The sequence below is a fragment of the Vespa velutina genome, chromosome 16 (assembly GCF_912470025.1).
Source record: "Vespa velutina chromosome 16, iVesVel2.1, whole genome shotgun sequence".
In the NCBI taxonomy this organism is placed as follows: domain Eukaryota; kingdom Metazoa; phylum Arthropoda; class Insecta; order Hymenoptera; family Vespidae; genus Vespa; species Vespa velutina.
Genome location: NC_062203.1, coordinates 4756158 through 4770999, shown reverse-complemented (window position 1 = coordinate 4770999; position 14842 = coordinate 4756158). Strand labels below are relative to the sequence as shown.

Here is a 14842-nt window from a genome sequence, read left to right as displayed (position 1 = left end):
TTTTAAAAATAATGATTTAAAATCAAAATAAGATTATGAAGCTAATTTAAAGCGATGAAAATAGTGCCATCTATACTGCTCTTACACATCATATTTCATAAGAAGAACGTTTCTTTTAATATTAATTAAATACGAAAGATATTTTACTTTTTAATATCCGTTGGAATATTTTTTTTTAATCGACAGTTATATCTTCGTTGGCCGTACATAGTCATACATCTTTGTCTCCAGTGAAAGCAGAAGAATATATTATAGAGGAATCAAAGTCTATATAGTAAAGTTCATTTGATTTTCGTGTATATATATATTCTTAACTACTATCACTTTGCACTTTGCTTCTGGTCGTAACACAGAATAAAGCTCCTTTGGAATTCTTTTTTTTTCTTTGTGAAAATATTCAATTAAAATATTTTATGTGCTAAAAATTTTGGTTACAATGCTTAAGGTAATTATTATTTTCTATTATTGATAACAATTGAAAATATTGCTCTTGTATGTTAAAGATGCCGATAAACATGTGCGTGTGCTTAAACGTACAACGTAAATAAAAATTATAACAACAAATGGATAAATATAAATTAAATCTTATATATTAAGATCTAATGGTTTTGTATCTAATAAGGTAATAGAACGAATGTATCAAATTAAAAAACATTTCAGAATACAGTAGCATTAATAACCGGTGGAGCCTCTGGTCTTGGTCGTGGAACTGTACAAAGATTTGTCAAAAAAGGTGCAAAAGTTGTAATAGCGGATCTTCCTAATTCAAAAGGACAAGAACTTGCAGATGAGTTGAAAGATCAGGCTGTGTTTGTACCAACTGATGTAAGGCTATAACAAGTTAATCTTGTACTTATTAAAATTTTACTTAAACATAGTATTTATATGATCTTCCTATATTAATTTCATATACGACATATATTTTTGTAGGTCACTTCGGAAAATGAAGTATTAGTAGCTTTGAAAACAGCTAAGCAGAAATTTGGCAAGTTAACTGCAGTTGTAAATGCAGCAGGAATAGCATGCGGTCTTAAAACATATGACTTTAATAAAAATCAACCGCATCAGTTGGAAATATTTGAAAAAATAATAAAAGTAAATACTATAGGAACTTTCAATGTAATCCGTTTAGCTGTTGGCCTTATCGGTGAAAATATACCTAATGAAGATGGTGCACGTGGTGTTATAATCAATACAGCAAGCGTGGCAGCATACGAAGGACAAATGGGACAAGCAGCGTATTCTGCCAGTAAAGGTGCTATCGTTGGAATGACTTTACCAATCGCGCGTGATTTATCTAAACATGGTATACGCGTTGTCACTATTGCACCTGGATTATTTGATACACCGTTATTTAAATCCTTACCAGACAAAGTACGTGATTCTTTATGCAAAATGATACCTCATCCGCAAAGATTAGGTAAACCTGATGAATACGCACAATTGGCACAACATATCATCGAAAATCCACTTTTAAATGGAAATACTATAAGATTAGATGGTGCTCTCAGAATGTCTTAACCTAAGAATTCTAATGTTTTTATATATTGAAATGGATAAAGGGTATATATTGGGAATAACTACTAAAATAAATCTCTTTATAATGCTATGTATGATATAAATTTGTCAATCAAAATATTATATTGCTTTTATTTTTATGTTAATTTTGTATCTCTCTTTCACTCTCTCTCTCTCTCTCTCTCTTCCCCCCTCCTTCTCCCGTCGCGTCTGCTCCAATCCGTTGGTAACATGAACTAACGTGATATGAAAACAAATATATACCTTAACTAACCATTCGGTAGATGTCGTTATTTCTATTTCATATGTATGACAGATGGAATTATTAAGTAGTGGATAGCCTGTGCCCTTTCTATAAAGAAAATATGAAATTATTTCGAGATATTTTCAATCAAGAAGATTTTTATTCGTATTAATATTATATTTATGAAATGGAATAATTCCGTTTAATGCAGAGGTATTTCACCCCAATTAAAAGGTTATATTTATTAATAAATAAAAAAAAAAAGAAATTAGAAAGAAAGAAAAAAATTTCAATCGGAACAACGAGCGATGACTAACGTCACATGTTTCATGTGGTGTCAGCGCCCATTTAAAGCGTCATTTTGTTTTTCAACAGATTTCGTTCGTCACGTTTAATGGAAAAATTGTCAACATCGAGAACGCCCTTTGCTCCTAGTGTTCACGCGCGAGATATCAGATAATGCAAATCGTTCGTTCTTAACCTTGGTCAAAAAAATTTGACCTGACTAAGCGGACAACCGTTGCACCGAACACGTTATCGTTGTGGAATGCAAGTTCGTATAAAAAGAAAAATTGAAGGCAACCATAAATTGTGTGGCTGGGAGGTTTATAAGTCGATGAGGTGGCTCTTAAAGAAGTGGTACTTGTCTACATTTAAATTGTGAGTAGTGTCTAATGTACATGTATATATATTATTTAAATGCACTAATAATTTATTAGTCTTTTTGAGAATTTATTTTTGCTTTTATTTTTAGCATTCTTTATTACTCGCTTTATATAAATCAAGAACTTTCTAGTAGAAAATAATCGTACGTATATATATATAAATATATATATACATATGTGTGTGTGTGTATTTTATCAATGATTTAATTTTATTCTTTTTTCAGCTTATCACATTAGTGTGTATTCTTTTGAAAAATCTTTAATTGATGATTTATGTTAGCTTCGTTACAGTTGGCCAAAAATGACAAATCCAGCAGAAAGATTAAATTATTCGCAAGATAGTAGTAGCGATACAGAAACTGATTATAAAGAGACAGATCCAAGAGGACAACAAAGATTATACCAAAATAGATTAAGGTAAAATATTCATCATCAAAATATGGAACATAGTGCTCTTTGCAAATTCAAAATATTGAGATATTTTATTATAATAATAATCCAATTTTCATATTATACTTTTTTTTACGATCAATTCAATTATTATATAAAATATTTGAGATTTGAACACGCATACATATGTGTGCATATATATATATATATACACACATATATATACATATACATATACATATACATATACATATATATGTGTGTGTGCGTGCGTGGTGTGTGTGTGCGTATATATATGTATATGTATGTGTACATATATATATATACTGATAATAGAAGTAGCCTATACTATCTCATTTCTTAAATGATAATATTTATAGACTTGTAGCATGCACATTTGGTACTTTAAACTTGTTACATGCATGTCTCACATTCTTTAAATTATGAACAAACTACTCATCAATTTCTGATGTTGGATCAGTAGTAAATAACAGTACAATAAAACAATAATATGTGTAATTATGAGAATACATTCATGAATTTAGTCAAGCTTTCAAGAAAGACAGTAAACTAATTTTATGCAAAGATAAATTATATTACAATTTGTAACTCATTATTTTGATTAACGAAGAGATATTACTGTGTGAAGTTGCCTCATACAAAGCTTGTCTTTTAGATATACATTTTGTGCTGATACATTTCTCATTGGCATGATGTAGCCACCATTCACACCACATTCATATTTTCTTAGTTGAATTTTCTTTAAACGTGTTCACATCATCTTATTAAGAAACTTAAATTAGTTTAAAATCAGTCAGTAAATGTCACTCGATGCTTGTCATTGGTAGCAAACATTAGTAAGGAAATGTGGTTGTTTTGCATGTAGTTGTGGTGGTTCGTCCAAACCAAAACCTTGTCTGGTACAGAGGGATGGAAGCAACGATCGACACTGCCATTCTTATAATTCAGGCAGACATGGCACAAATATAAATCAATCAAGCAGGTAATGCACAGAGGTAAAATATAGAGATCATTGGTAGCGCTTGTTTTTTTAGAAATTCACTTCCTTATGGACATTGCTTCGTATTATTACATTATAGAATATAGAAATCAGATATTTCTCTATTTCAATTTTTCATAGATCATACATCAACTATTTTTTCATTTTCATATAAGTAAAAACAGTCCACACCTTGTATTCTATAAGGTAGGTTTCTCTATTACTTTATTGTGTACCCAATGATGCTTTATATGTTTATTATCCTAATTTTTAGTTGCATCGGATTATTATTCCTCTTTTATCTATAGAAAACGATTATAACATAATGTTCTTATTTCTGTAGACTCCGTTCTGGAGTTGGGCTTGGAAAGAGTCAACAAAACCAAAGTAGAGATATTATACCATGCAACAGTTCTGCTACAGAGGCTAGCATTCCACAAGGTAGCGATGAACGAATAACATTGATCGTCGATAATACGAGGTAAATTCAGAACTACGTTATATTTGTTTAATATAAATAAACAAATGTACATGATATAACCGATATATAAATTCATTTTAGATTTATTATAGACCCAGCTTTATTTACTGCACGCCCCAATACAATGTTAGGACGAATGTTTAGTTCTGGTGTCGAATATGCTCAGCCAAATGAACGTGGAGAGTACAAAGTTGCCGATGGAATATCGGCGATGGTTTTTCAAGCTATTCTTGAATATTACAAAGGTGGAATAATACGTTGTCCTCCTACGGTTACCGTACAAGAATTACGCGAAGCTTGCGACTATCTTCTCGTTCCGTTTAATGCAAATACAGTAAAGTGTCAAAATTTAAGTAAGTTTATCGTTTTTGAACTATTGCAATAATTAATCAACATAAATAGAATATAGCCTTCTTGAATTGTTTTTTTTTTTTTTTTTCGAATTGCTTTATTATAGGAGGATTATTACACGAATTATCTAACGAAGGTGCACGCTGCCAATTCGAAAGGTTCTTAGAAGATCTGATGCTGCCTTTAATGGTAAATAGTGCACGTAGAGGCGATAGAGAATGCCACATCGTTGTCTTATTGGAAGATGATATAGTCGATTGGGACGAAGAATATCCACCGCAAATGGGAGAAGAATATTCGCAGAGTAAGTGTCGAATATTAAATTCGTAATAAAAAGTAATTTTAATACCGAGGAGCGTGTTATAATATTTTGTTTCTCTCGTGCAGCCGTCAATAGTACAGCTATGTACAGATTTTTCAAATACATCGAAAATAGAGACGTAGCTAAGCAAGTGATGAAAGAGCGTGGCTTGAAAAAGATACGTTTAGGAATCGAAGGTTATCCTACTTATAAAGAAAAAGTTAAGAAAAGGGCTGGTGGTCGTGCCGAAGTCATTTACAATTACGTTCAAAGGCCATTCATACACATGTCTTGGGAGAAGGAAGAAGCAAAAAGTCGTCACGTTGATTTTCAATGTTTAAAATCTAAATCAGTTACGAATCTCGCAGAAGCCACTGCCGATCCGGTATTAGATGCCGGAGGAAATCCAATAAATGCTCTTTTGCAAGCCGCAGAACCGGTGCCTCAACCAGAAGCGGCACTGCCAATGGGTTCCGACGGTGATGTTGAAGGCGGCATAGGGTTGCCTGCCGATCAAGACCTTGGACCTTTACCACCCGACGAGTTATCATGAGCCTCATTCGTTTTACGTATGTACGTTCTTTGAAAGTGAATATATATATATATATATATATATATATATATATATATATGTATATATGTATATATATGTATATGTATATATATATATATATATATGTATATGTATATGTATATGTATATATAATACGAGGTATGTTTCTTATATGCGATATTGATTGTGTTATTCAAAATACACCGTGTCCTTTCGATTCGCATCGATATAAATTTTTTCCATTTTGTACTATTAATAAAGTTTACAATGCGATTTCTCAATAATCTTTTCTAATTCTTTGTATATATATTTTCTTTTTTTCTTTTTTTTTTTCTTTCTTTTTTTTTTTTTGTTTTGCCATTTTATTCTTTAGGCTCTTAAGGTTCTTCTCAAGGATAAGAAATGTTATATTACATGACCATTCCAAGACCATTCCAAAGAAAACCAAAGTCCTTTCTTTCCAAATATCGAACCTAATTAAGGTGAGATTCTTTTAATATTATCATTAATCCTTTAATAAATCCTTGTAACTTTGAAATCACACGTTCATATATGTCTATATTTTTTTTTAGGTTTTATTACATTTTTTCTTTGGCAACAAAATCAATTGTTGCTTAACATGTTAGTGTTTGATAAATGTTTCTTTTTTCTACATACAAATTATACATTATATACTTAATCTACAGCAGAGATAGTATATGTCGGTATACTAATTATAACTTGGATTATTGTACCACACGTACTATATATGCTATACTATTTGTACTAAGTATAAATGAATAATTTATATTATCATTAATATCATTATTATATTAAACGTAAGTTATACCTAATATAGTGTATACTTTAGTTTACACTTTACTAGTGTATACTTTAGTGTATACTTTAGTTATTTATACCATAATAAACTAAAACTAAACTATAACTATATTGTACAATATATACTATACTATAACAAGTATATATAATTTATATTTTTTTAATATAAAAAAGAAGAACTTGTATCATATAAAGAATTAAAATAAGTTTTAATTACTTTACCAATTCCCTTCCTATCATAGGAATCTATCTTATCAATCGTCCTTGATACATTCTCCACTTCCGTTCGCCAAAAGAGTGAAGAAGTAAGGTCGGTAACCGTAGAGTATCGGTCGGTATTAAACATCATCTTGGAGGACCAACAACCCCGAAAGGAAAACCGGAAGTGAATCTGGTTCGACAAGCAGCCTCGGTGGCTATACGAAAACGTGCGGGAGGAGGTGAAATTTTCGAAGGTAGTGGAGCAACGAAGAAACGCAGGCGCTGATGCGATCAATAAACGGTCCTCCTACAGTCGAGGGCAAGAAATCAGTAGCGTACGAGTACGCGATCGCCTAGGGTGGGTGCGCGCATTTGTTGTAGAACGAGAGACTTACGAAAACAGTGGGCCACCACCTTCCGGTGCGTGCGGGCGGTGTGAAAAACGAGCTGCCAAGTAGTGAGGGTTGCAGACTAGGCGGCTCGTTCAGCAGCATGCAACCACCACCTAGAAAAGTAAGCTAGTTGATCAAAAATCCTATCTCAAGTTTTATCTTCATTTATCTTTTTCTTTTTCCTTACTCTTCCTTTATATACAGCTATACATCTCTCTCTCTCTCTCTCTCTCTCTCTCTCTGCTTTTTAAAATCAACCTTCACCCTTATTACCATCGTCATACTCAATGAACTTTACCGGATTTCCCTACTTCTTGCGCATACTCAGCTTTCTATATCTTTCATAGTCACTTTCTTAGCCGATAAAACTTAGCCGATATTTCTTAGTTATCTTTTTTTCTTTCTTTCTTTCTTTCTTTTTTTCTTTCTTTCTTTCTTTCTTACTCGCTTTCTCTCTTACCCTTTCTATCTTTCTGTATATCGATCTTCGACGTCACCGTACGCAAAAATCGACGTAAGCAGCGCCTCGACGGCACCACGATGAGAAAATCAATGCATGCTTCGGCGCACGTTTACGAATCTATGCCAAATGATCGTAGTTCCGTAGGTAATCGGGGCAAGGACCCGTGGATATGCTGTTATGAAATCAAACAGGATCAACCTGCGTGAAAGATGTTGCGTAAATGCTCGTATAGAAAAATATCAAAAACGTTCTTATTCTTCGATGCTTCCACAATCTAATTTCTGACCCACTTTGCATTATCATCCATCATATCTGTCAATGTTTCGATCTTTAATGATATCATTTAAGTACGAGTTTCGTGATCATTTCATTTTGATAAGATAACATTTAATAGATCGAGATATCTTAGGAATTGTAATAGAAAACTTATCGTTCTATTGGATCTAAGCTCTATCTATGTATGTTGAATCAGTTTTTAGCTACCAAGGACGAATCGTTTTATCGGAAAAGAATTCTGAAGCTTTCATAGAAAAAAGATGGAAAAAAATTATTAATATTAATGGAAAAGTTAAAGTTTTCTTTTTAATAAATTCATTATATTCTTTCATATTTTAAAAAATAGACAAAACTTTTCCATATACTTTTTAACTCCAGAAACTTTTCTTACAATCTCAACTATTGTTCTTATTGCTAGTATGTAAGAATGTAAGAAGAATTAGGAAATCTAGTGCATCGTCGGTCGCGTTACGTAATCGTTATATATCCTACCTAACTTATAGTTTCTTAACATGAAAAATTCAAACATCCGATGATAGTTTTTAAATTATCCCGATGTATTGATCTTCTAGGGAAATTATGCAAAATTTCTTAAGAATGTACACACAGAACAGGCTGCAAAATTGCAAGCAAAAAATCAACATGAGTGCGATTTGCTGGAAGATATTCGGTGAGTTCAATGGGAACGAAACTTATTACTAAATAAAAAGACGTTTAAATATTATTACATAATTAGACAACATGTTAATTTGATCAATCAAAAACTTGTTTCAGTAATTTTACAATTAAAAAATCCGCGATCGAAAAGTCATATTCTGAGGTAAGTTTAAAAAGTATTTCGTTATGTCATGAAAAAAAAAAGAAAAAAAAAGAAAAAAACAAATAAATCACATTTCAAACGTGATCAAATGTTTTATGCGCGAATATATTATAATCAAAATATTTTAGGCATTACTCAAAATATCTTCCGCATATTTGAATAAAAAGATACCAAACATTCCGGATCTCAAGGTTGAAGGGGGAGATGAAAAATGGTATAGTATTCTAATGATCTAATACTCATGATTGGTACGGGAAATTAAATACGTGGGAAACATTATAAATTATAGGAATATGTGGAATGTATGGAGAACGGTACTTGAGGAGAACGAAAAACTCGCGAGAGCTCGTTTAGCAGCCGTTGAAGTTTTTCAACAACAAATTGCCGATGACGCAAAAAGTTTAAAAATGCACAAAATTCAAATTTCAAAAAAGGTACATTTTAATAAGGGCATATATATACCAAAAAATAAATGTGTGTGTGTGTGCACGCGCGCGCGCGCGCGCATAGTACACAATATTATTCGAGTAGACACGATCTTTTCTTTTTCATTTATCTTTTAGGCAATCGACCAATTATTGATAGTACAAAAAGAATTACAAGCCTGTGTACAAGATGTCGATAAAACGAAAAAATTGTACTTCGACGAGGAACACAGTGCTCATGATGTTCGAGATAAGGCGAAAGATATAGAAGAAAAGTATGTGTCTACAATTATTTATTTATACGATATACTTCAATTTTTATTATTTATTGCATTTATTTATTATTATATTATATCACATAGATTAAAGAAAAAGAAGGGTTCCTTCTTTCAGTCAATAACGTCACTGCAAAAAAATAGTGCTAAGGTAACATTAAATTATTTGACCTGTCTGAAAATAATTTAAACAAATGATGTATTATACAAATTTATATTATAAATTAGGTAAGCTCAAAACGCGATGCTTTGGAAGAAAAATCAACAGGAGCTCGTAATGATTATCTACTTAGTCTTGCTGCTGCCAATGCTCATCAGAATAGATATTTTGTAGTTGATTTACAATCTACTATGCAAGTAAGAATACATAACTTTTCTTCTTCTTCTTTATAGATATTTTTCCATCATTAGTACGTTGTTTTTATACAAATGAATTTTCTAGTATTTGGAACAAGGCGTTTACGATAAAGTAGCTGAATATCTAACTCTTATGGGTCGTACAGAACTTCTAACATGCCTGGCAACGCAAAATAGTTTTGGCAAAATTCGCGATCAAGCTCAACAGGTACGATTGATGTTACATACACTCACGTGTGATGTACGCGTGTGTGTATAATATCTTTGCAAGACCGAACTCGAGAAGTACATAACAAGAATTTTTTAAAAAGATTGATCTAATAAAGTAATCATCCAACATATTATTTCGAAAAGAGAAAGAGAGAGAGAGAGAGAGAGAGAGAGAGAGAGAGAGGGAGAGAGAGAGAAAGAGAAAGAGTAATTCGTTACACGTTTTTACTTTTAAATAAACAAGAAACCAAGAGTAGTTATTTTTTACTTTTTCGATAAAAATGAATCTATAAGTAGTGTTTATTATTTTTTCGCAGAAGATCTTGCTATGTACGTAAGTGTACGTATGTCTATATATACATATATATGAATATACTATGTATATACATGACTTACTAATTGCAGTTAAGTGTATGGTCTTACAGGGATATCCTGTTTAAGTTACATTTATGTACATTACCCATGTAATATTTGCAGTAAAGGATTTACATAGGTGTATGGGTATGATGTCGTTGAAAATTATGTTAAAAAGGATTTTAAATTAATATCGATTTTTTTATAGCTCACTAGGGAATATAATATACAATGCTGCTGCCTATATTATCCTGTATTAAAGCAGCACATACAATATGAATTTGAACCTTGCGATAGTGATCCGGTAGATAGGTTCGTATCATATTATTGAGATCAAATAAAATTCTTATATAGATCATGATAATCAAATCAAAGTGGATTATTTTTTACAACAGGATAACTGCTGATCATGCTGCTGCTACTACTTTGGGTAAAGAAGCACGTCGCTGGTCGACGAGAATCGCTCGTGAAGTGGCTAGTATACGAGAAAATAATCGAAAATTACAAGTGCTTCAGCAGTTGAAGGAATCTGGACAGAAGGTAAAGAAAAGCCTTTTTGTTTATTATAACGACGTAGATCTATAAAAAGACGTGTTAATTAAAATTTATTTTATAGACTGATCCTAGCGATCCGAACGGCCCTGATGTAGATACAAAAATGGATGAATTAAAACATAGTATTCGCCGGGCAGAGGTATTATTTAATATCACATAAAATTTCTCATTTTCTTATACATACATACATACACATACATATATATATGTGTATGTGTATGTGTGTATATACATATACACACACATATATGTATATGTATATAAATTTTCGGTTGATAGACGGCGAAATTAAAAGCAGAGGCAAGAATAGAATGTCTTCGACATGGCGGAGGTCGGTTAAACAAAATAATTGTTGAGTAAATAATAGAAACAGAAAGAAATTCAAAATTAATTTAAAAATATTATTTTTTTGTTCGTTTAGTAAACGTCGACGAATGGCTTCAAGAGGCTGAAACGTTGAGTGTCCAAGATATGCCAAGATCGGCCAGTTCTTTGTCAGTTAGAACTGATGCATCTGGCGCAGGGGTAATAATAAAGAATGTTGTAGTAAAAACGAATCATAATAGAACCGTTCTGTCTTACACAAAAATACTTTTAAGCAGGAGCATCCTTCCTCGGAGTCGTTCTACGATAGTGATGGCGATGGTGGTAGCGATTTAACGACAGTAGAAAGACCTGGTACTCGTAATGCACCACAACAAGAGGAAGAGGTTCAAGAAGAAAGACAAAGGCACGACAGCGAGGAGGTCGATGGTAGGTATCCGTCATTATGAACTCTGTACGAATTAAAGAAATAATGTTTTACCGTGTTTCAGCTTTACTCGAGCAAGAGAAACAACGGATAGAGCAATTAACTGCTGGTTGGGACGATCCAATGTCTGTTGATTGGGTAAACGAAGAGAAAGATGAACAAGTAGAAACGCAAGAACCTGCTCCTGTTCAACAAATATACAAATGCACGGCATTATATTCGTATACGGTGAATAAGACATTTTGTAATAATAATTTTTTAGTTCATTCTTTTTACTTAGAGAATCAATCCTCTCGTTAGGCACAAAATCCAGACGAGTTGTCGATCGTCGAGAGCGAACAACTCGACGTTGTTGGCGAAGGCGACGGAGATGGTTGGTTGAGGGCACGAAATTATCGCGGGGAAGAAGGTTACGTACCACAGAATTATTTGGACGTTGAAAGAGAACCGGATACTTCTGGCCTTTCTTCTCAAGGGCCTAGCCTCGTCCAACAAATATCCTTCTCTTCTGTGGATTATACTTTAGACGATCACGATGCCGTTGATCCCGATGCTAATTTACAGCCCGCTATAGAACAGGAAGGCGAACAAGAGGCGATAATGCAAAATCATATAAGTGGTAAGTTATTGTAAAAAGAAATATGTCGTTTTAATTTTCATACGGATCGATGCGTTATCTAATGATCGAGTTAATTACAGATATCGATCAATATTGTATCGCTCTTTACGATTACGATGCTACGTGCGAAGAAGAACTTAGTTTCCTCGAAGGTGATATCGTTAAAGTACTTAGAAAAGAACCGCATGATGTTGATGATGGCTGGTGGGAAGGAGAATTACGAGGATGCCGAGGATTATTCCCGTCTCTTGTTGTCGAACCATGTGCTCCCGATGGTTCACCTTTGACTCCTCAGGTTTGAAAATCTATATCTCGACAAACGTATAAATGACGTATAAATCTATATCTCGATAAACGTATAAACGAATATATCTTTGATGAAAGAATTTTGACAATTTTCTTAATTTAGGAGGATATGACACCACCGAGTTCTGCTCCACCTGTCTTTACACCGCCCGAAGTGCCGGAATTCTTGCTGGAACAAGAAGCCGCACAATTTATTTCAAATGGTAAACATTTCTCTCTTTTTCTTTTGCCTTTTATAAATACCGCGATAAGAAAAAATGATGGAATACTTTCAATATCGTTTAATTCAGAGATTTCCGATGCTAAAACCGAAGAAGAACAAAGTGGTTTTGTGATAAATTTAACAAGGGGTCAAAAAGAACATTACGGCTCGCAATTTGAAGAAGAGAAATCCGAGCCACCTGGAATAATTGGTAAGAGATCATTGTTAATGGATCTATAAAATCACATATTCGTATATTTAAGAAAACTTATATAAAAAGGCAATATGATTTATTCGAATCTTACTATCCTAGTTGTGGAAGCATTCGAAGATGTGGAAGATAAGGTAAAGATACTCGCTTTAACGAGCATATGAATAAAATTGATTCAAATGTAGGAAATTCTGCGAAAATAGCTATATAATATTTTTAATTTATTGTTGAACGTTAACGGCGAACGTTTTTTTCTGTTTTTTTTTGTTTCGTTTCTCTTTTTTTTTTTTTTTCTTTTTCAAACAGACTATTGCTGGCGAAAAGGAGGAACAATTGTCGGGAAATGTAACGGACGATACTGCAGAAAATGTGAAAGAAGACTTTGGATTGGGTGTCGCACAAATTGTTATTACAGCAGCTACTCCAATGGAAGAAGTTGAACATCCGTTTCCAGGAGTAAATGAAAATACGGATGATACGGTGAAATCAACGGAAAGTTCTGAAGCAGATTTACCGTCAAGTGTTACCACAGATATGAACGAAAGCGACTGCAAGGAAGCTACTGTCATTATGAACGAACACGATGAACAAGAAGTTACAGAAGTTGCAGAGGATATTGAAGAGAAATCAACGGTAGATGACTTGCCAACAGATTCGGCGCCATTTCCATTGAGTAGTAGCTCTGGTAGCGAAGCAGACTCAACGTCCGGCCCGAGTACAGCAGATAACTCTCAGTCAATTCCGTCACGAGGCACCGTAATAGATGCACAGGAAGCAGAAGAGATTGCTATTATACTTGAAAAGGTAGTTTGTGGTGGGAGGGCAAGTATTCCTGACGAATTACAACCTGACCAATTAGAAAAGCTTCAAAATTTAAAAGAATCGAATGCCTAGGAATGACTATACCTCGGAGATACCGATTATCCTGCCTTAACAAATAAATGGGCTCTTCCAAAAAATCATCAGAACAAGTTCCAGCATTTGTTGGAGTTTTGGAAATCTCCCGAGGTTATTGGGAAAAAAGACTAATGAATTAACCAAACAACCAAAGATTTTTATGTTAATACAACGTACACAACTCTTTTGCTAGGCAACACTCTAGTAACATATATAAATCAAGAAGTTGCGACTTTTGCAATTTGCGAGGCATTTATGTACAGTTGTAAGGTAACAAAAAGAATTGTCGATATCTGTAATAGAAAATCTTTTGGTGGTTCATGTACATTTTAAGAGAATATAATGGTGTTGCATGTATAAGAGACAATTGTTTTATTTAACATGTTCATAGATGTGTATATATATATATATATACATACATATGTATGTATATATATATATACATACATATATATGTATGTATATCATAACAAAATTATTACAGTAGCCCTATCCAATGTGCATCGTTTATCTATAAAGAGCATGTGTTTAGATACAAAGATCCTTAGACTTAAGCTGGCATTCTGAGAGCACCATCCAACCTTATTGTTTCTCCATTTAAAAGTGGATTTTCGATTATATGTTGTGCCAATTGTGCATATTCATCAGGTTCACCTAATCTTTGAGGAAAAGGTATCATTTTGGATAAAATGCTACGTACTTTCTCCGGTAAAGTTGATAGTAATGGTGTATTAAATAATCCAGGTGCAATAGTAACTATACGTATACCCTGTTTACACAAATCACGCGCGATTGGTAAAGTCATTCCAACGATAGCACCTTTACTGGCAGAATACGCTGCTTGTCCCATTTGTCCTTCGTATGCTGCCACACTTGCTGTATTAATTACAACACCACGCTCACCATTTTCGTTAGGTGTATTTTCACCGATAAGACCAACGGCTAATCTTATCACATTAAAAGTTCCAATTGTATTCACTTTAATTACTCTCTCGAAATCATAATATTCGTGTGGTTTATTTTTATTAAAATTATATGTCTTATAAGCGATTGCTACTCCTGCTGCATTTACAACTGCAGTTAACTTGCCAAATTTTTCCTTGGTTATATTTAGAGCATTCTTTACATCTTCTTCCGAAGTGACCTACAAAAATATACGTCTCGTATATAAAATTAATATATGAAAATTATATTATGTAAATGCTA

The 14842-nt window shown here is 33.1% G+C and overlaps 4 protein-coding genes and 1 long non-coding RNA gene across 19 annotated transcripts in view; 3 read left to right on the top strand and 2 right to left on the bottom strand.

Annotated features, from left to right (window-relative positions):
- The first annotated feature begins 96 nt into the window (after positions 1-96).
- Positions 97-1664, top strand: LOC124954849 (3-hydroxyacyl-CoA dehydrogenase type-2-like). Its single transcript, XM_047508412.1, has 3 exons — positions 97-445; positions 661-825; positions 931-1664. Exons 1-3 carry the CDS (start codon positions 437-439, stop codon positions 1519-1521), a joined length of 765 nt encoding a protein of 254 aa, XP_047364368.1. The 5' UTR covers positions 97-436; the 3' UTR covers positions 1522-1664.
- A 158-nt stretch (positions 1665-1822) lies between these two features.
- On the top strand, positions 1823-6455 carry LOC124954845 (BTB/POZ domain-containing protein 10). Of its 13 annotated transcripts, none has more exons than XR_007102690.1 (10): positions 1836-1996; positions 2138-2422; positions 2719-2844; positions 3704-3820; positions 4161-4298; positions 4380-4651; positions 4756-4953; positions 5037-5519; positions 5877-5985; positions 6076-6452. XR_007102690.1 is itself a non-coding variant. In XM_047508397.1 (9 exons), exons 2-8 carry the CDS (start codon positions 2310-2312, stop codon positions 5501-5503), a joined length of 1431 nt encoding a protein of 476 aa, XP_047364353.1. In that variant the 5' UTR covers positions 1836-1996; positions 2138-2309; the 3' UTR covers positions 5504-5519; positions 5877-6455. The 13 variants fall into 13 exon arrangements, 11 of the variants coding, with proteins under 11 accessions (XP_047364354.1, XP_047364353.1, XP_047364352.1 ...); XR_007102689.1 differs by having other exon boundaries at positions 5037-5523; XM_047508397.1 differs by having other exon boundaries at positions 5877-6455.
- On the bottom strand, positions 5639-7369 carry LOC124954851. Its single transcript, XR_007102691.1, has 3 exons — positions 7103-7369; positions 6919-7028; positions 5639-6830 (listed from the first exon to the last, which is right to left on the bottom strand). It is a non-coding gene; the product is annotated as an uncharacterized LOC124954851 (long non-coding RNA).
- Positions 6695-13993, top strand: LOC124954842 (protein nervous wreck). 3 transcript variants are annotated; one of them, XM_047508387.1, is made up of 22 exons: positions 6695-7036; positions 8227-8324; positions 8429-8474; positions 8603-8688; positions 8764-8908; positions 9038-9174; positions 9262-9325; positions 9403-9531; positions 9617-9739; positions 10304-10407; positions 10491-10635; positions 10712-10789; positions 10930-10981; positions 11072-11175; positions 11253-11403; positions 11466-11629; positions 11702-12020; positions 12101-12315; positions 12430-12529; positions 12617-12739; positions 12842-12873; positions 13046-13993. In XM_047508387.1, exons 1-22 carry the CDS (start codon positions 7016-7018, stop codon positions 13631-13633), a joined length of 3024 nt encoding a protein of 1007 aa, XP_047364343.1. In that variant the 5' UTR covers positions 6695-7015; the 3' UTR covers positions 13634-13993. The 3 variants fall into 3 exon arrangements, with proteins under 3 accessions (XP_047364343.1, XP_047364342.1, XP_047364344.1); XM_047508386.1 differs by having other exon boundaries at positions 11250-11403; XM_047508388.1 differs by lacking the exon at positions 12842-12873 and having other exon boundaries at positions 11250-11403; positions 13046-13329.
- The window catches only part of LOC124954848 (3-hydroxyacyl-CoA dehydrogenase type-2-like), a 5820-nt gene continuing 1845 nt past the window's right edge, over positions 10868-14842 (bottom strand). Inside the window, exon 4 of the mRNA XM_047508411.1 lies at positions 10868-14780. Within this exon, the coding sequence (XP_047364367.1) occupies positions 14187-14780 (594 nt within the window). The 3' untranslated portion in view covers positions 10868-14186. The remainder of the gene's footprint in view (positions 14781-14842) is intronic.